At 58.4% G+C, this 19,653-nt stretch overlaps 2 protein-coding genes across 2 annotated transcripts; one reads left to right on the top strand and one right to left on the bottom strand.

Moving 5' to 3' along the window:
* The first annotated feature begins 3,786 nt into the window (after positions 1–3,786).
* Positions 3,787–6,250, top strand: LOC132580572 (aspartate beta-hydroxylase domain-containing protein 2). The gene is made up of 3 exons (XM_060251464.1): positions 3,787–4,602; positions 5,302–5,415; positions 6,080–6,250. The coding sequence occupies exons 1-3, from the start codon at positions 3,795–3,797 to the stop codon at positions 6,187–6,189; spliced, it is 1,032 nt and encodes a 343-aa protein (XP_060107447.1). The 5' UTR covers positions 3,787–3,794; the 3' UTR covers positions 6,190–6,250.
* A 1,713-nt stretch (positions 6,251–7,963) lies between these two features.
* LOC132580160 (BLOC-3 complex member HPS4-like) lies at positions 7,964–19,479 on the bottom strand. Its single transcript, XM_060250844.1, has 12 exons — positions 19,375–19,479; positions 18,848–18,991; positions 18,641–18,748; positions 17,684–17,800; positions 17,500–17,594; positions 15,967–16,033; positions 15,382–15,418; positions 14,219–14,339; positions 12,870–13,032; positions 11,894–12,026; positions 10,873–10,981; positions 7,964–8,767 (listed from the first exon to the last, which is right to left on the bottom strand). The coding sequence occupies exons 2-12, from the start codon at positions 18,932–18,934 to the stop codon at positions 8,593–8,595; spliced, it is 1,212 nt and encodes a 403-aa protein (XP_060106827.1). The 5' UTR covers positions 18,935–18,991; positions 19,375–19,479; the 3' UTR covers positions 7,964–8,592.
* Between the last annotated feature and the right edge of the window lie 174 nt (positions 19,480–19,653).

Raw genomic sequence — 19,653 nt, forward strand, 5'->3', positions numbered from 1 at the left:
ATTTAAGAAGATATTGGATTTATATCACACCTTATACTCTGAATCTCAGAGAGGTCACAGTCTCCTTTACCTCCCCCCTACCGCCTTCATAACAGACACCCTGTGAGGTAGGTGGGGCTGAGAGAGCTCTTGACAGCAGCTGCCCTTTCAAGGACAACTCCTACAAGAGCTATGGCCGGTCCAAGGCCATTCCAGCGGCTGTAAGTGGAAGAGTGGGGAATCAAACCTGGTTCTCCCAGATAAGAGTTCACACACTTAATGACTAAACCAAACTGGCTCTCTAACTGCGCCCTAGGAAACCTGCTCCCACCTGCTGGATCCAAACAGTGGTCCATCTGGTTATCCTGTTTCCCTGAGCAGCCAACCTGTGGCCAGCAAGCAGCACACAAGGCAAAGGTGTTTGCTGATGTTGCCTGCTGGCATGAGGACTCAGAGGCTGACAGACTGCCTTTGAATGCAGAAGTTCTCTTTGCTAAATGTGACTAGTGGCCACTGACGGAATTTCCCCACCACGAATACAGCTAATTTCCTTTTAAAGCATTTGTGCTTCTGCCTATTCCTGCTTCCACAATTGAATTACTCCTTGAGTAAAGAAGTGTTTTCTTTTGGTCTGAGCCTGTATTCCTCAACTTTATTGGATGCCCCCAAATGTATTGTGGAAGAGGGTGGGAAAAGCTCTGTCTGCTGTCTCCACCTCGTTAGCTTCTGGTCATGTTCCCCGTAAGCTTCCTTGTTTCTCAACTGAAAAGTCACAGACTTGTTAAATATCATGGTTGTTCTCTTCTGCCCTGACCTGGATGGTAGCCCAGCTGCAAGCTCAATGATCTTGCCAGAGCTTGGAAGCAAAGGAGGGCCAACCCTGGCCAAGGACTTGGATGGGAGACTCCAAGGAAGGAATACCAGGGCCAGGACACAGAGGCAGGCAATAGAGCCACCACTCTGAATACCCAAGTCCCAGGAGAAGTCGCCAGAAGTCAACTCTGGCTTCCAGGCACCCACGCGTGCACACACACACACAAATACTCATGGTTGCTCTCTTCTGCACCTCCTCCAGCTCTTCAGAGTCCTTTTTGATACAACTAAGCAAAGTATTCCCAAATAAGGCAACACAACAGATTTATTGATTCAGGGTGAGGAGAAATGCTCTGTCCCAGAATTCTGTGCCCCAATTGATTACATTTACCCAGAAACTCAAAGGGCACAGAGCAGCAGTTAAACCGCTCAACCCTCTGGTGTGCAGGTTAAGCAGGCAAGTGAAGGCGCTAGCCCCTGGGATCATCAAGCGGGGAAAGCGCCCCAGCACAGCCTCTGAAGGAACAGAGAGAGAACCAGGCTTTAAGTTTCGTTTGTTCCCCATTCTTTCCTAATACAGTGATGTTGTAATAGATAATACTATAAGTATTTGTACTATCAGTACTTATTTCCTTACTGTATGTATTTATTCCTTACTGTATCTCAATAAATAAAATGTTATTAAAAAGACCCGGCCGGCGGGATCTTTAAATGGGAGGGGGCGGGAGATCTGGGAGGTGGGGCTGCTTCTTTCACCGCCTCTGCGCCTCCTGAGGTGCAAAGGGGCGCGGGGCGGGATGGGGGGCTGGTTCCTCCGGCCTGGGGTGGGGGGGACCCAAGGAGGCCTTCAGGAGCCAGCTGCACTGGCCCCTGCCGGCGAGCTCCCTCCGCCCCCGCAGCTCAGGCCGGGGTGGGGGACCTTCTTGGAGGGAGGGGGGGCTCGCCCGGAGGAAAGCGCTGCCAGGCGGCCCCCTCCCTCCCTGCCCAGGGCGGGCGGGCGGGGCGGGCGTCGTTGCAGCCGCCTTCAGTCGCCGGGCCTGGCGGGCTGCTGGGAGTTGTGGTCCGCCCTTCCCAGCCGCCGAGCCGGAGCCACGCCGGGCAGCGCCCCGCAGGCAGCCGGGCAGGTGAGCAGGACCGACGGGCAGCAGCAGCGCCCCGCGCAGCAGGTGGGCAGGGCGAGGGGGGGGGCTCCGGCGGGTGGGCGGCACGTGGCGGCGGCGGAGGGGGGGGGGGCTGGGCCTGGCGGGCATCTCGGGGCTGGTCTCCCCCCCGTCCCTCCGGCTGTCTGCCTGCACATGGCCCGGCGCCGGAGGATTGCTTCGCCAGTGGGCCAAGCCGGCCCGAGCCTTCCGGGGCGGCGGCGGGGGCTCCGGCGTTGCATAAGCAGCTCCCCGGCGGGCGGAGAGGCCGGGCCCGCTGCTGGTGCCGGCAGGCGAAGGCGCGCGCGCGCGCGGGGCAGCAGCGGCTTGGCAGGACATCGGGGCCGCGCCTCGGGGTGGGTGGGCAGGAGAAGACGAGACCCCCCTCCCAGGAGGAGAGCGCTGCTTCGGCTGGAGGGGGGGCTGGGGCGCGCCCCAGAGGCTGAAGCTCCCCCCCCCCCCCGCCGTGCTGCTGCGGGATGATCCCGACCCCTTCCCCCGCTCCAGCGGCCGCCGCGCCTGGAGCCCTCCCTTGGAGGCCAGCTGCTGGGCGGGGCTGCAGCGCTCACCAGGTGCGCCACCTGCCCGGACTCCTCGGGGGGCAGGGCCAGGCCTCCCGGCCTTCTGACTGGAGCTGGCGCCCGCAGGGGGAGGGGGCACCAGCCAAGCGGACAAAAGGTGAGGCTGCCTCAGCTGCGGGGCTGGGGGGGGGGGGCTCACTTCCCCCAAACCCTCCGGCGGAGGACTGCTGGGAGGAGGGCCAAGGCTGGGCCCTTCTCTGACCATCTTTGGTCCCCCCCCCCATCAGCACGCTCTCCCCAGCAGGCCAAAAGCGGCACTCACTGCCCTCTGGTTAGCAGTGCTGGGGACTCCATGGCTTCCCAAAGTCCAAACAAGTTGGCAGGGAGTGGGTGAGGCAGCCTGTCCGTCTGTTGGTGGGAGATTGACACAGGTGACCCAAGAATCCCGCCTCCTTTTGCTTCTTCTCTCCAGAGACTGGCGATGTGAGGCTGGGGGGGGGGAGGGGGGCATCTCTGGGAAGTGCCTCTGCCCGGCTGGGAGGCTCATCCAGAGGCCCTGCAGAGGCACCCGGAGGGCCGTTTGGGGAGCTGTTAAAGGCACACTTCTGGAGGGGGGCAGAGAGCTGAAGGGGGCTTTGGCAGAGGCCCTGGTGGTTGGGGCTGCCCCACTTAAGGGCTTTGCCCCATCTAAAATCCTGCTTGCCCAGAAGGAGACAGTGCTTGCACGGGTCCATGCGCAGAATGAGAGGCAGGGGTGTGGAGCGTACCTCAACTCTCTGGGAAGCTCTTCCTCCACCATCAAAGACACCAAAGCTCAGCTAGGCGGAGGGTGGGGTTGGGGGGCACAGTCTGCCAGGGAGTCTCTGAGCACAGAGCTTAGGGGCATTTTGGGCAGGGGGAGAGTTCCATTTCTCCTTGTTTTCATTTCAGAGCCAGCATCTTGTGCTTGGTTCGCTGACACGTGCTGCTCCCGGATTCTCTCTGAGGACCCAGCGCAGGAGAAAGATGCAGTTCTGGGGGTGAAAAACAGACTGTGGGCAAGAAGTTCCCGCCATGCTACAAAAGTGAAGCTGCCGTGGATGGCCTAGAACTGGGGCTGAGTGCCTCATCAGTGCATGGTTTGCCCCTCCAGAGTGAATCCCTCTGAAACCTCTGCCAGAATGCCCAAGGCTGGCTGAAGCAGATGTGCACTGACTCGCTCGGAGGGCCTGCTGCAAATGCCCACCCATGGCCTGTGCTTCCTTTTCCACTTGTGCTGACTTGTGTGGCATGAAGGCCCCTGGGGGACTCGCTTGACTCTTCTCCCGCCCATCTAAGAGCAGCTTCCTTCCCCCCAACAAACATGTCTCTCGACTGGTTGATGGGATGGGGCGGGTCACTCGACAGGCTGAGGGACTTCATTGGCACGGGGATCCAGTGTGTCCGGGACTGCAACACCACGGCGCTTGGCACTGTGGCCTTCCTCCTGGCCATGTTCGTGTGGTATTGCTACCACATTGGGCGAGAGCAACCTCGGGCATACGTCACAGTGAACTCTCTCATGCAGGGTGTCGACGCCAGCAGCCTTCAGAACGGCTACGCTCACTGCCACTCACCAGAGTGTGTGCGCTGCGCCCACAGCGACGGCCTGAACCAGAAACTGTACCACAATCTGCAGGAGTATGCCAAGCGTTACTCCTGGTCAGGGATGGGCCGGATCCACAAGGGCATCCGGGAGCAAGGCCGCTACCTGGCCAGCCGCCCCTCCATCCAGAAGCCGGAGGTCTTCTTCCTGCCGGACCTGCCCAGCTCCCCCTACTTCTCGCGGGAGGCGCAGAAGCACGACGTGGAGCTGCTGGAGAGGAGCTTCCCCACCATCCTGTGTGAGTTCGAGGCGCTCTACAAGGCCTTCTCCAACTGCAGCCTGCCCCAGGGCTGGAAGGTCAACAGCACGCCCAGCGGGGAGTGGCTGACCTTCTTCCTGGTCAACCAGGGCACCTGCGTGCCCCGGAACTGTCGTAAGTGCCCCCGGACGTACCGCTTGCTGGGCAGCCTCCGCACCTGCGTGGGCAACAACGTCTTTGGGAATGCCTGCATCTCGGTGCTGACCCCCGGCACAGTCATCGCAGAACACTACGGCCCCACCAACATCCGAATCCGCTGCCACTTGGGTATGTGTGCTGGGCTGCCCCCCCCCCCCCAAATCCAACTGCTGCCTTTGGCCCCTGCCCTGGCGGTTGTGCCCGAGATCAGGCACCCAAGGGAGGCAAAAGGCAAAGAAGGGGGAGCAGGCAGGAGGAAGCCCCTCCAACTACCCAAACCAGTAGATGAGAGCAGGGGCCTCCCTGCCAGCCTCTTGGCCTGCCGGCTTTGCTTCCCACCCCCTTGGGTGCAGCCTCTGGGGCCGTGAATCCTGCCCCTGCAGAGCCTCCCCAGAGGCAGTGGAGGCACATCTGAGCGCATCGTGCCTGTCCTCCGCTTCCAATGTCCTCTGGTCTGGCCGGGAAGGCTGCTGCACATGTCCAGCATAGCACAAGGCTGTGCCCGAGCCGCGCTGCTGCCTGCCTTGCCTGCTAAATGCCTTGGCAGGTCTGTCCTGGGCTGCTGCCATGGCAACCAGGGAGGGAGGGGGGAGGAGGGCTGGGCGGGCGTCTGCCTGTCAGGGAGGATCTCCTTCTTCAGGCCGCGGGCAAGGAAGGCAGGGGCAGGCGGGTTCCAGGAGGAGCCTGCTTCTCTCCGCCTCCCCCACCCCCGGGAGAGCTGCCCTGGGGGGTCCTTGGGCACCCGCAGCCGCTTGGATCCTGTGGGGGGCAGGACAGGAGCGGGGAGGCCCATTCAGCTCGTTCTGCCTCTCTTCTTTTTCCCTGCAGGTCTGAAGACCCCCAGCAACTGCGAACTGGTGGTGGGAGGGGAGCCCCAGTGCTGGGCTGAAGGGCGCTGCCTGCTCTTCGATGACTCCTTCCTGCACACGGCCTTCCACGGAGGCAAGTCCCCTCCCCCCCCCCCCGGGAAGCCAGAACCTGGACAGGCAGCAGCTGGTGGGCTCTTTGTGCGGAGGGCTGCCCTTTGCAGAGCCCACAGGGAACCACCTTGGGGAGAGGGGCAGCTGGAGCTCTGGACACGAAGCTGCAAAGTCAGAGCCAGCATTGCCTGCTCAGGCTGGCAGGGGCTCTCTCTCCAGGGTCTCAGGCAGAGGAAGGTCTCTCTCCACCTACTGCCTGGTCCTTCCTGACTGGGGATGTTCCGTTGCCAAGGACTGAGCCTGGGACCTTCAGACATTTGGCACATCAGCATCCGTGCTGGCTCCTCAAGGCAGCCAGGGCTCTCAGGCAGACAGACAGAAGCCTTTCCCATCACCCACCTTCCAAAGGGAGCTGTTGCCAGGGGCTGAACTTCCATGGGCTGGCATTCCTGCACTCAGGGGATTGGACTGGCTTCTGGGACTCTGGCTGGGGAGCTGAGGGGCCCCAGCACACTGGCTGGCTGGTGCTGAGGGCTGGTCTTTCCCGCTGCCCCTGGCTGTGGGGTGGGTGGGGAGTTCTGCCTTTTCCAGCTGGGCCCTTTTTCTGGAGGCTGCTGCAAGACACAAGAGTGGGGTTGGGGGCAGAAGGAGACTCATCACCCCCTTGTTGCTGCTCCGGCCCACAGGTTCCCCAGAAGAAGGCCCCCGCGTGGTGTTCATGGTGGACCTCTGGCATCCCAACGTCGCAGCAGCAGAGCGCCAGGCCCTCGATTTCATTTTTGCTCCAGGACGATGATCCAGCTGCCCTGGCAGAGCGAGGGGAGAGCGGGCCCAGGAGCCCAGAGGGGGGCTGCCAGGCCTCTTCACAGAGCTTGTCTATCCTGGCGCGCACACACACACACACGCACCCAGGGGCGGGGCTTGCTCCTTGCACCTGTTTTTGTACATGGGCCTTCCCAGCGTTGGTCCCCCCGCCTCCTTCTGCCCCACCCTTGCTCTGGGGTCAGACACAGTGCTGCTGTCGTGGGTGTTATGTTGCTAGTTGTGTTTTGCCGTGTCCAGAACTTAGCCACCCCCCACTGAATGTTGCTGTGTGAACTTCCTTTTGTGGTCGTCTTTCTAGGCAAAGCAACGCCCTGGCCTGCTCAAAGAGCTTGTTGGCCCCTTTCCCCATGGGGAAGAGGGGGCTGCAGGGCGAGGAGGGGGGCTCTTGCTGCTCCATTTTGCTGTCCAGCTTTGCCTCAGCTGCTCCCCCCTTGTTTGCCCCATTTCCTGCCCCTGGAGGGGGCAAGCATCTTCTGCTTGGCTGGGGGGAGGAGAAGGAGAACAGCAGGCAGGCAGGGCTCTGGGAAGCCACCGGAGGAGCGTTCAGGGCCAGGATGGCAGCCAGTTCAAGCACCATTGCCAGACCTTGTTTTCCCCACACCTTGATCTTGTTGTGGAAAAGCAGCCCCCCCCCCCCCAGCCATGCATGATTTGTTACGCCTGCTCCGGCTGACCAAGCAGCTGGGGAGGGTCTTTTGGGGCAGGCTGCGTGACCCAGTCAAGCGTGTTATGGCTTGGGAATCATTTTGTGCCAGTGACAACCAAGGCAAGCAAATAAAACTCTTGTGCCGAAAGATGCAGCTTTCTGTGACTCTGCTGGGAAGGGGAGGGCAGAGCTGCAAGCTGCATTCACACAAGGGAGGGATGTGGGGGTGGGAGCGCCATCTTTTGTGCCAGACAAGGCATCAGGCTTGAATGAGCTCTTCCCACAGGTGTGGCAGAAGCTTGTCCCAGAAGCGAGACGTGCAGAGGACTCCCCTGAGAAGGGCCTGGCCCAAGTTGAGCAGAGTGCCAGGAACTCCCCAGCCCGTCCAGCTGTGCCTCCAACGCACTTGGCAGCCTTACCCCAGCGGGGCTGCTCCCTCCCTCCTTCCTCCCCCTCAGGCAACTAGGAGAGGGAGGATTGGGTGGCAGCGGCAGCCTGGCTCAGAGAGCTCTTGGAAGGATTCCAGGATGCCACGTGGAAAATGCTTTGGCAGTTAAGGGTCAAGAATGCGGCGGAGCTCTGGTGGGTGACAGCCTCGGCACCCCAGAGCCCAGCAGGGACCGGTTCTCTCTCTGGTTTGTCATTCTGTCACAAGGCAGCAGGAGCCTGCTTTTGCTGCCCACATGCAAATGGACAGCCTGGGTGCTGGAGCTGGAATCTTGTGTGGGGGGGCAGATGGAGGGCTGGCTGCAGGCCTTGTTTTTTGGGAGGCAGCTGAAGGCACAGCAGGTGTTTGAGCTCTCTGCTTTTGTTGCTATGCAAACAGCCCTGCATGGTTGGAAACTGAGCCGCCTACGCCCAGCTGCCGCCACCCTCTGGGTCCTTCTGTGTGTGGCGGGGGGGGGGAGGCCCCATGGCTAAGCTCCACCCTGCCTCCCCCCCTTCCCAGCTCCAATTCAGAGGGAGCTAGGCCTGCTCATCAGAGAGCAAGAGAGAGGATGGTGGGGGTGGGGGGTGGGACCAGAAGGCAGCCTCCCACCCAGGGATCTGGGCAATGGATGGGGCACTTGGAGAACCTCAAGACAGACCTCACAGCTGGAACTGGAAACTTTTATTACATTAGTGCTCCTCCCTGCACAGGTACAAAAAGTCTGCCCCCTACAAAACATTTCCTTTCCCCTCCCATTTGCAATTCCCTCCCCCCAGGGAAAGGGCGTGTGTGCGTGAGCATGTTCTGTGTCAAACGTTTGGTATCAGCAGTCGGGACATAGAAGTCATCTGGTGCCCAACAGTGGCAGAGGTGTCCAGCGGTTAAACCTTTGGAGAGCGAGGAATGCAGCCTCTCCTAGGTTAGGGACAACCCCCCCCCCTCCACTCAGAGAGGAGGCTAGTGAGGTACAACCCAGAACTGCAGCACTGTGCAGGGGGCTTTGTGAGTGCGCGCTGGAAAGCGTCCCACCTCCAGGAGCTGTACTGTCTGCCAGTCCACAGACTCCAAGAGTTTTCTCTGGTGGGTCTGGACTCTCCCTCTCTCCTGAAGGCAGGAAGCAGCAGCCCCGCCTCCCCTCAGCAGGGAAGGCTAGCACCCTTTGCCCTTCTGGCCTGTGGCTGGGGGGAGGAGGCGGCTGCGGTTTCTTGGACAAAGGCACCAACAGGGCTGCTGCCCCCCCCCCAAGGCATCTGCCGCAGTGCTAAAAGTACCGAAGGGCCACCGGCTGGCTGGCTGGCTCACAGCAGCAGGTTCACACCGTGCTTCAGCAGCTTCTGCTTGGCCTTGGTGGGGAGGGTGAAGGCGTTGTCACGGGGATTGGGGGCCCCTGAATTGCGGAGAGGGGAGCCCAGCTGCTGGAAGTAGGTCTCATGGACAGCGTTGCGGCAGGCGTACACGGCGGTGGAGGCGTTCCTGAGGGACCAGCACGGCAACAGGCGGGGGAGAAAGAGAGGCACCATTGAAGAGCTTGGCCAGGAGACAGGAAAGGCCCAGCTGTTGCCCCAGCCACTGCTGTTCCCTCAGCCCCCCAATATGCAGAGCAGCCTGTGCCAGCAAGCTCTCTCTTCTTGGCCAGCGTAGAGGTCAGATCTACAGGGATGCCCTGCCTTCCCCCCCACCCCAAGCTATCCTGCCATCTCCGAGCTCTCTGGCTAGGCTGGGGGAGGAAGAATCATTCCATCCCATGTTACCACACTTGGTGTCTGCAGGCACACAGGACCTGCAGCATTAGGGAACTCCCATTTGTGTCCTGAATAAAGGTATCACAGCCAACAAGCAAGACAGCCCCCCCTCCCTCCTTGGCCCTCCTAAGGTCACCTTTACAGGCCCAGACAGGCTTGAGGAAGGGGAGATGCTTGCAGGGGGGCTCCCAGGAGAGCAATGCCTGTCCTGAACTGGAAGTTCTCCCAGCCTTGGATGACCAGCCACTTGATTGCTAAATGCTGTATGCTAACAAGGCAGCTATTGCAGGCGTTTCATTTCATTCTACCCTCTACTAAAGGCAGGGAAAATGCCCTGTGTTATTTCTGCTGCATTTGTGAAGGAGGCAAGACGCGATGCCTGGTGAACTGGCTTCCACCTTGAGAGTTATTCCAGAGTTCACAACCCATAACTGAGTTGCAATCTGCACATGCTCACACTTTACAAAGTGCTTTTGCTGGCTGCCAGAGGGGAAGAGAAAGAGTATTTGAACCAGAGTCGGCGCCAGAGAAGCACAGATGATCCTAGCGGGAGGAGATTCAGTATAAGGCAGCTTCATATGTTCACCTAGGCAGGAGGGGAAGGCCAGAGCAGCTCTACTTTGGGAACCAGGAAAGACAAGAGGCTCTGCAAAGAGCTTATAAAACCCCTGGACACGACAAAGGATGACTGTCTCCCGTTTACTGCAAGCTGGACTCTACTGTGGCAGCCATGGCCATGTGCTCAAACCAGAAGGGGGAAACCAAATGCCGATTAAGGCAATGGAGGATTCCTAAGCGTTTGCATTTTCAGGACTCAAGCAGCCTATGTGTTTAGTTTTCATCATTAGTAACATGTAATTCAGCAGCAAAACCTGCGTTTTTAGCACTTCCACTTTGATCCCTGCTCAGTCCATGGATTTGCACAGGACCTGTGTGATTTTTAGATGCTTAACAGGCTTCCTTTCATCCTGCCTCTGTGACCCACCTGCCAGTTCCTGTGCAAGAGGACAGCAGTTCCCCCCAGAGTCCAAGCAGGTGGGTCAGTTCCCTTGGCAACCAGAGAAGCGAGGAAGATGTGGCTGCAGCATGGGATCTCCACACAGCAAAGCAGCACATGGTGTGTGTGGGGTGGCGGGGGGGGGGTGGGCTCAGGTGGAACACAAGCCTCTGTCACTGGCTTGATGCTTGCAGCTGAGGAAGAGAAACCGGGAAGGGGCGGGGCCGAGTACCCTTTTCACACCGCGTGAGCAGAAACGAACGCTGCTGCCCCCCCACGACACACCCCAGCCACCCTCAGAATCACAAGCATTATGTCTGACTTCTGGGTAAGCCAATCAGCTGGGGTTTTCTGCCACAACAACTGGAAGCACAGATGTTTGCTGGAACTGGATGCAGCTAACACAACCTAGTCAGGGCAAGAGCTGTGTGGAAGCGCCCATTCCTGTCCAATGCGGCCAGGAGACCCCAACCGGGGCTTCCACAGCATGCTGCTTGCTCGAGCATGAAAGGACCTGTGACCCAGGAACTGAGAGAGACGCCCATGAGCCATTCATTTAGCCACCTGATGGGCCAGCTGTGGGGACTGAAGCCTGATGCTTTACTGGTGTGGGACATTTTCTTTCGGGAAAACAGAGGGGCTGACTTGATGTGGGTGAGGGGGAATTAGCAAGCTAAAGAAAGGAAGACAAAGGAAGCCTTGCTATGCCTGCCTCGCTTTTGCTCAAAACCAAGCTGTCCCCACGGGGCCTGAGCTGGCAAGCGCTTGTGAGCCACAAGGATCTGCACACAGCCCAGCCACACCAGTACCTCTGAGGCACTCCCATCTGACTCTCTTACCGGACAGTTATTTCTGATGCCAGTGGCAGCTGGTCAAAGTCCGTGTGGATCAAGCTCACAGCTCTCAGGAAGTGCTGGTCCTGGGGGCTGGCGGCTGGCAGGAAGTTAGCTGCGGAGGGAGAGGGTGGGGGTCAGTGAGCAGTGCCAGGGGCCAAGGTGGAGGGAGGCCATGGGGTGGCTTAGGGGTACTGCCAAAGCTATGTTCACATGGACAGGCAAGTCAGCAGCCGCCTCATTTCCTGGGACAGTTTGCCATTCATGTGGATTCATTCATTTCCCCAATTCGTTCCTCACCACCCCTACAAGGACTTCAGAGCAAATTTAAGCAGCTGTCAATGTGGTTCACTTGGATTTTAACAAAGATATGCATGATGCCAAGAGACGAAGCCAGAAAGTGCACCTGCTGCTCAATGCAGGTGGTTTTCACAGGGCCTGAAATAGTGCTGCACTGCATTTTCTGTAGGTTTTTATGAAGAAGAAAAAGAGGAGATTGGTTTTTACCCCGCTCTTCACTTGGGAGTCTCAGAGCAGTTTATAATCTCCTTCCTTTCCCCTCCCCTGTGAGGTAGGTGGGGCTGAGAGAGCTCGAGAGAACTGGGACCAACACAAGGTCACCCAGCTGGCTTCATGTGGAGAAGGAGGAGTGGGGAATTCCAACCTGGTTCTCCCCGATTAGAGTTCACATTCTTAACCACTACACCAAACTGGCTCTCTAGTTGAAATCCTTATGCTATCCCTTTAAGGTAGGCCAGTAGTTTCACCCTACTGGGGCTGAAAGAGGCTGGCCAAAGTAGTAGAGTCAGCATTCGAACCCAGGGCTGTATGGCCCCAACCAGCTTGACTCTCCTCTACACCCAAAAAGACAGGAGGCCCCTCTCTGGCTCCAGACCTGCCCCAAAGAAATGAAAGCTGCAGGCTCTCCTGGCCTGGCTGCTCCATGAACCACCCTGCCGCGCCCCGAGCCCAGTTCTAGCCTGGCTGGGCCTGCAACGCCCTCCCCGCCTGCAGGACCAGCACTCACTGGTGAGGACATTCTGGATTGAGTCGTAGTGTGCAAAGCCGTAGGAGCTCTTGGCAGAGGCGGGGCCATCTCTCGGAAGGGTCTCCTTGAGATGCACCTCCAAGCCGTTCAGCGAGGCCAGGCTGCTGTGATGCTGAGAGAGAGAGAGGGGGGGGGGGGTGGCAGTGCAGGAAAAACTTGGGGGTTCTGGATGCAGCTTGGGATGCCTCTCCCACCCACCAGCAGCAGGGACCAGCTCTTGAGAAGGCACTCCCAGGACCAAGTGCAGCGCCCCCCCTCCACAACCTCTGCCTGGCTGGGGCAACTGGGCCTGATTTAATCACGACTTTTCAGGCACTGTACTGCAAGCTGTGCATTTTCAATCTCTTTTTATACTGCAAATTTTAATTTTGTTTTAATGTTGAATTTCTAACGGAGCACACTCTGTGCCTGCTTTGCGGGAAGAGCAGGGTAGATAAATGCAACCCAAGAACGTAAAAGAAAGACAAGCCCAGCACAACTGGCAGCTGCTGCAGCCAGGCAAGGCAGGCCACTCCCGGCTCAGTGGCAGGCCTGGGCCACCAGGGGGAGCCAGGGAGGGAGGGAGGGAGGGGGGCAGCTGCAATGCAGCCGGGCCTTTAGGGCACCTTCGGCTCAGCAAAGGGCGGAGGGGAGGGGAGGCCAGGGCAATGAAGCGGCCTGCTCAGGCAGCAGGGAGAAGCAGAAGGCATGAGAAGGCGGAGGGGCAAGTCTGAGGCCTGGCAGGTCTCCTGCTGCTGGGAAGGCGGGGCAAAGGGAGGGCAGCATCCACCAATGGTGACCTCCAGATTCATTGTGCAGACCCAGCCTGGGAACCTGCAGGACGGCTGCAGGGGGCCCTTCGCAAAGGCAGGGGGGTTCCTGGGGGCGGAAGGCAAAGAATCTTGGCTAACTTGGCCTCTGCTCTGACAGCATGACGGGGGGGGGAGTGCTAAGCACAAACAAAGGCATCTCTCACCACGTCCTGGATGGAGCCCTCGCTCTCCGCAAAGCACTCTTCAGCCAGGAGGGCCAGCACCAGGCCTCGGACGCGGTGGACGTACAAGACCATCCTCACCAAGGGCATTCTGCCAGGCCTGTGGGCGATGGCTGCCGACGCTGCAGCCGCTCCCCCCGGACTCCTGTGGCAAGAATGGTCTGCAGAATGGGGCAAAGAAACCCCCTCCTCTGGCTTTCCCTTGTGGGCAGAGAGTGCAGAGTGCCACCAACCCTGCTCCAGCCCCTCCAGGGGAAGGAGCACAGGAGCCCTGGGCTGGGAAAGGCCTTCCTTTGCCGCTGAGGCCCAGGAAAGACAGCTGCTGCTGGGGGGGGGGGCGGAGCCAGGGCTGAGGTCCCACCTCACTTCCCAGCATCCTTGGCAAGACCACTGGAGCTGAGGGCTGCCAGTCAGAACATCCAGGGGAAAACCTTCTGCAGCCTGGAGGCCAGGGGGTGTTCAGATCCAGCCCTTGACTTAAGTGGCTGGATTTAGGGGACCAGATCACTGCCTGAGGCCAACGCGTTCAGTCATGCCCTGCTTTTCTCCCCAAATGGAGACAAAACAGCTCAGAAACTGAGCACTTAGAAGTACTTGAAAGGCTGTCACATAGAGGATGGTGCAGAATTGTTTTCTGTTGTCTCAGAAGATGGGACCAGAACCAACAGGTTGAAACTAAATCAAAAGAGTTTTCAGATAAGCATCAGGAAGAGCTTCCTGACAGTTAAGAGCAGTTCCTCAGTGGAACAGGCTTCCTCCTTGGGAGGTGGTGGGCTCTCCTTCCTTGGAGGTTTTCAATGGAGGCTCGATGGCCACCTGGCAGCACTGCTGATTCTGTGAATGAGGCAGGTCATGAGAAGGAGGGCAGAAGGGCTGCGTCAGTGCTTAGTTCTCATGGCCCTTTTCCTACACGCCCAGGCAACTATTTTTCTCCAGGCCAGTTTGGCAAGGGATCCTGGAGGGTTTGTTTTCTTTTGCCATCTTCTGGGAATGCAGCAGGGGTCGCTGGGGATGTATGTGTGTGCGGGAGGTGTTTGTGAATTTCCTGCATTGTGCAGAGGGTCAGACTAGATGACTCTGAGGATCCCTTCAAACTGTATGATTCTATCATTCTCCTTTCCTCCAACTTTACTCTGGCAAGGGGGGATTTGAACCTGGGTCTCCCAGGATCCTAGCCAGAAACTCTCTTACTGTGCCATGACAGCACACTCCCCCTCCCCAGTTCATAACCTCTGAGCTGAATCCTGGGTACGACCGGGGGTGGGCCTGAAGGGAGCAACAGAAGCCAAGAGCAGGGAATCTCCGCAGGGCATTAGTCGTCCCCCCCTTACCTGGCCATCCACTCCAGGGGGAAGTCCCGCAAGGCAGCTGCTTCTTTTTCTAAGAGGTAAACTGGGGTGATCTGGACCCCCTGCGGCAAACAGGAAGCTTCAGGGGGCAGCTGGATGCTTTCTGGGGAAAGGAAGAACAAAGGGCCAGAAAACAGTAGCATAAAGTAGCCAGACATAACATTTCTGCAGCTTCCCTTTACCCTTGCAGGCATTTGCTTCTTCATGCACTGGAGTGAGGGGGGAAGCATGCCCCCCACCCCAGGCTCCCCATTCCTCTCGTACTGGTCTGTGCAGAACGACAGAGCTTCCTCGTTGCGGGGTGGGAGTGGGGTTTCTGCAGCAAAACATCCCCGCTGGAACGCATTCCTGGCATGAGCACCACTTCTCTGCATGGAACGCCTCTGAGTGTGGCCTGCGCTGAGAGCAGAGCTACTGAGGGCACAGCAGAGGCCGCAAAACCCATGAGGAAGGCCTCCAGTCCCTGTGCAGCCGGCTGCAAAGCACAGAGCCCAGGGAGGAGTCAGAAAGACCGCAGGAGCCCTGCCCAACCCTCCTTCGGGCACTTGAATCTCTCTGGGGGGAGGGGAGACTGTGACCTTCCGCGTGGCCAGAATGCACCCAGCAATCAGTCTCTCTGGAAATGCAGCCCATCTCCCTCCTGCACCCATGGTAGCTAACCCCACAAAGCCTGCCCATCCCGCCCTCACCTCGGAGCGGGCACAAGGGCAAACTGCTCTCCGTCCCTGGAAGTGAGGGAAGGATGTAGAGCCTTTTGAGCCTACAGGAGTCTTTGGAATCTGATGAAAGAGTGGCGGGCAAGACACAGCCAGCACGTTTTAGGCACAAGCTCTGCCTAACAGGACGTCTTTTGAAATGAAGATCCCTTGCATGCATGCGGCTCCCTGTAGATCCTTGTGCTGTGGAGGCAGCAGCTGCCAAAACAACTTCTAAAACATTCATTCAGGCAGCCAGATCTCCAATGACCAATCAGAAGCCCTGCTGGGGACAAAACCCAACTGGCCCCGCCCACATTCTCAACACACAAGAAAGGTGCAGGCAGCAGCCATGGGCAGTGGAGACGGCTGCAGGCACAACCAACCTCCAGTGGGGGAGGAGTCTGCCTTCCCAGGAGGTGATGCCCCCGCTGCCCTCCCCCCGCTTACCCTGCTCCTGTGGCTGGACTCCATTTGCTGGCGGGCCCTGAAAGAGAAAGGAGCCCCCAGAGTCACCTGGATCGGCTGAGCTGCCCGCAGGGTCCCCCCCCGCCCCCCCAAGCCTGGCCTCTCTGGTGCTCCCCTGCCCAAGCCAGGCCTCCTTCATAACTGGCTGGCCTCTCCTCGGCCACTGGCACTTGGCCTCTAAACCTTCAACTCCTCCCACCCCGGGCTTAAAAACGACAGCCACAGGTGCACCCGTCCAAAGATGACTGCATGACTATCTTCTGGCTTCTGTTCCTTTAAAGTCTGGGGTTACAGTTTCCTAATTTCTTCCAACTGATGCCCCAAAAGCCCTGGACTGGGAGGAAGGAGGAAGAACAACTGGGAATTTCCCAGAGAAATGAAGCAACCAACATCGTGCTAATCACACATTCCTGCATTAGAAAGAGAGAGAGGCAAGGCGATGGCTGTGGATGCCCTCTTGCTTTGAAGCCAGTCACCAGACCAGGGGACCCAGCGGGGGCATGGCCAGGTTCTGCACTGGCTGCCTTCCAGCTTCCCTGCACGCCCCTCTGCTGAGCTGGCACCTACCTTGGGGTCTGCCTCTTGCAGCAGAACCTTGGCAGTGAGGCTGGGTGGCAGCTGCGTGCTGACAACCCTGCGGAGAGAGGATGGTTGGATGGACACGCTTCCTCCAGCGGGAGGGGGCATTTCTTGCGAGCAAGAGAGCTCAAAGCCCAGGCAATGCACTTCAGAGATGGCTTACATCACACGGGGAGCGGTCCACACCAGTGTTCCCTCTAAGCTGAGTTAGTGTGAGCTAGCTCACAGATTTTAAGCCTCCAGCTCACACATTTGTGTCTTCGCCCAGGAAAAATGCCCCCAAAGCAAACTAATTGATGCAGTAGCTCACAAGTTTAATGCCAGTAGCTCATAAAGTAGAATTTTTGCTCCCAAGACTCCGCAGCTTGGAGGGAGTATTGGTCCATAACCACAAGACCATATGCTGAATGAAGAGCACTCCCTCCCCAAGTCCTCTTGCAGGCCATAGAGATGAATAGACATGGCTCTGGTCAGAACATGAACACCCATGGAGTTGCCTTCCACTGAGCCACACCAGTGACCATCAGGTAAGCAATGTCTACTCAGATGAGCAGCGACTCTCTGGGGCCTCAGGTGGAGGACTTTTGCATCACCTACCACCGAGTCCTTTCACTGAACCTGAGGCTTTTCTGCAGGCCAAGCAGATGCTCCCCCCCTCCCGAGCCTCAGCCCCTCCCTCCCTCCCTCTTTTGAAGTGCAAGCACAGCGTAGAGGGAGGATTGCCAGTCATTCAGATTCCCTCTTCCAACTCCCCTGCAATCTGGCCAGCAATCCAAAGCCAGGCACAGAGGAGGGAAGGAAGCAAAGGTAGTTATGTGGATCCAAGACTGTACGTAGACTCATAGAGTTGGAAGGGATCTCCTGGGTCATCTAGTCCAACCCCCTGCACAATGCAGGAAACTCACAAATACCTCCCCCTAAATTCACAAGATCTTCATTGCTGTCAGATGGCCATCTAGTCTCTGTTAAAACCTCCAAGGAAGGAGAGCCCACCACCTCCTGAGGAAGCCTGTTCCACTGAGGAACCGCTCTAATGATCAGGAATCCTAGAATCATAGAGTTGGAAGGGATCTCCTGGGTCATCTAGTCCAACCCCCTGCACAATGCAGGAAACTCACAAACACCTCCCCCTAAATTCACAGGATCCTCGTTGCTGTCAGATGGCCATCTAGCCTCTGTTTCAAAACCTCCAAGGAAGGAGAGCCCACCACCTCCCGAGGAGGAAGCCTGTTCCACTGAGGAACGGGGATTCATAACTTACCACAACTGGATTCGTAACATATCACCTTCCTCCAGGGGCTTCTTGCTTGTGGAGAGGCCAGAGGTGGCAGAGAGAAGGGACCACATGTAGGCCCTGGCCTCTCCATCTCCCAAATTGGTCTCAGGCAGCCAGCACAACACTCAACAGCAGGGGCCAGAGCCTGGCCCCAGAAGAAAGCAGCGTCTCAAGCCTCAGTGAGAGGCAGGTCACCCCACAGCAGCACAGTCCCGGTTTCTAGGCCCTTCAACCCCAGTACTCACAGCCCCTTGTAAAGAATGCAGCCAGCCAGCACGTGGAGGGCACGCTGGCACGTCTGGAGGATCAGGGCTGCTTTCAGCAGCAGCAGCGGATCCACCTGGACAAGAAGACAAGGAGACTTAGGACTTGGGCAGTGCCATGGCAGAGAAGAGCCAGGGGAGGTGAGTCAGTCCCGCCAGGCATTACTTTGGTTTTGTCCATGGCCCAAAGGGAGCTGAAGATCCGGTGCAGGTCGCTGGTGTTGTGCTGCAAATGCCTCACGTACTTCTCCCATGCCTGGTCCAGTTCTTCTCCCAGCCGCTCCTGAGAAGAACACGGAGGAGGCCCCATCAGCCTCTCAAAGAGTCCCAAGGAGAAAGACCACCGGGGAAGGAGAGCTGCTTATCTGCTCCCTCAGAAAACTGCTCTTCCTACAAACTGGGCATTTGCATACAAAATGCTGGATTTCTGAGAGCACCAACTTGCCACCCTGAACCACCTTTCTGTAAAAAGAAACCAGGTGGAGAAAAGGTGGAGTTCTGGGCAAGAGCTTTCTCCTGGCTGTGGAAATGGCTGCAGGCTGCTGTCCAACAGGAGAGGACCCTTAGCAGTAATTCAAGAGGAACCCCAGTTCAGCCCTGGAAACTGATCTTCATGTCAGAAGAGCTGGGCTCTCGATTTCCAGAAGTTCACCACAAAGAAGCAAATGCCTCTGAGCACATGCAGAACATCAGGCTCTCACAGACCCCTGCCCTTCTTTGCTAGGGAATTAAGGAGGCAAAACTGGGATCCAATGGAAGAGGGCAAACAGACCCACCCGCTGTCACCACAGGGTGCCCAGAGAGCTTTGGGGTCACATTCTTGAATGTATGTAAGCAGCCACCTCAACTCCTCCAGAGAACCTCACTGGAGCTAAGAAGAACTGACTGTTCAGACAAAAGGAAAAGGGGGAAGTGGCAATCCAACAAACAGCATGGTCCAGAAAGCCCACAGCAATGCCCAGAGTGACCTGGGAGGCATGCTGTTCCCAGGCCCAGGCTGCCAGCTCCCCCAGGGAACCAGGCCCAACTCAGCAGGGCAAGTGGGGGTCAGGAAGAGGCACAGCAGGAGGGGAAGGAAAGGAGCTCCCAGAAGAGAGTGGAGCAGTCAAGGCCCCCCACTCACCTCATAGGCTTGACCAAGGGGTCCGTTGTAAAAGCAGAAGAGTCCCATCAAGTGATCCAGGAAGTGCTGGCAGCTGGTATCAGGCAGGTCGGCAGCACAGCCCAGCACCTGCAGCATGTCAGTGCGTGAGACCAGCACTCCATTCGGGCATGGCGCCCCTCCCCAGCTCCTGCCGCTTTCACAAGCCACCCCCCCCCCGAGGCTCACCCAAAGGTAGCTGCCGTCCACTCGAACGGCAAACTTGAGCTTCCTCAGCCGAATGAGCTGCGGCGGAGAGCCAAGGATCTCTGCCATCCAGCGGACCACGCCGGCCACCTGGCTGCAAAGCAGCTCCTGCTGATCCAGAGGCGTCTGCCAGGGAAGGAGGGAAACGATGTTGCACAGGCTGCTTACTGGGACTGCAGGCGCAGAGGCCAGAACTCAAGTGTGAGGAGCCGGCAGCCAGAGAGGCCTGTCCCTCAACCCCCCCCCCCCATTACAGAAGAAGTGCATGTGGCAACTCCCCCCGCCCAGCTTGCTGAAGGCACCAGAATAAGAATGGCAAGACGGCATCCATAGCTTGGGGCACCAGGACAGCCAGACAGGGCACTACACGCCTTGAGCCACCGCCCAGAAACCTTGTTCTGGAGCCCCCATCCGAAGCAGCAGAGAGGCTGAAGCCCTGGCCTTCCCAGCGGTCTTTCTCCCGACTTAGTCCCTCTGCTCCCCGGCCGAAGTCTTGTCCAAGGGCTTACCTGGCGAGGGCTGAAGTAGCAGATGCCGGCTTGTGTGGGGTCCCCTTCTTCCCTCACCTTGGAGCCATCGTACAGGAAGAAGCAATCCCACCTGCACAGCAGCACCGGAGAAGAAGCGGTCAGGCCAGGCCAGGAGAGAGGGTCAGGCGCCCCCCCTCCAGCTCCGCTCCTGGCCACCTGGGGGGGCGGGACTGGCTGCAAGGGGGGCAGCCCCTCTGGAGGGAGGGCAGGGGGGAGAGGGGGGCACGTGGGAGGGGGCAGCAGCCGCCCCTCTGGTCG

This window comes from Heteronotia binoei, chromosome 12 (assembly GCF_032191835.1).
Source record: "Heteronotia binoei isolate CCM8104 ecotype False Entrance Well chromosome 12, APGP_CSIRO_Hbin_v1, whole genome shotgun sequence".
Classification (NCBI taxonomy): Eukaryota; Metazoa; Chordata; class Lepidosauria; order Squamata; family Gekkonidae; genus Heteronotia; species Heteronotia binoei.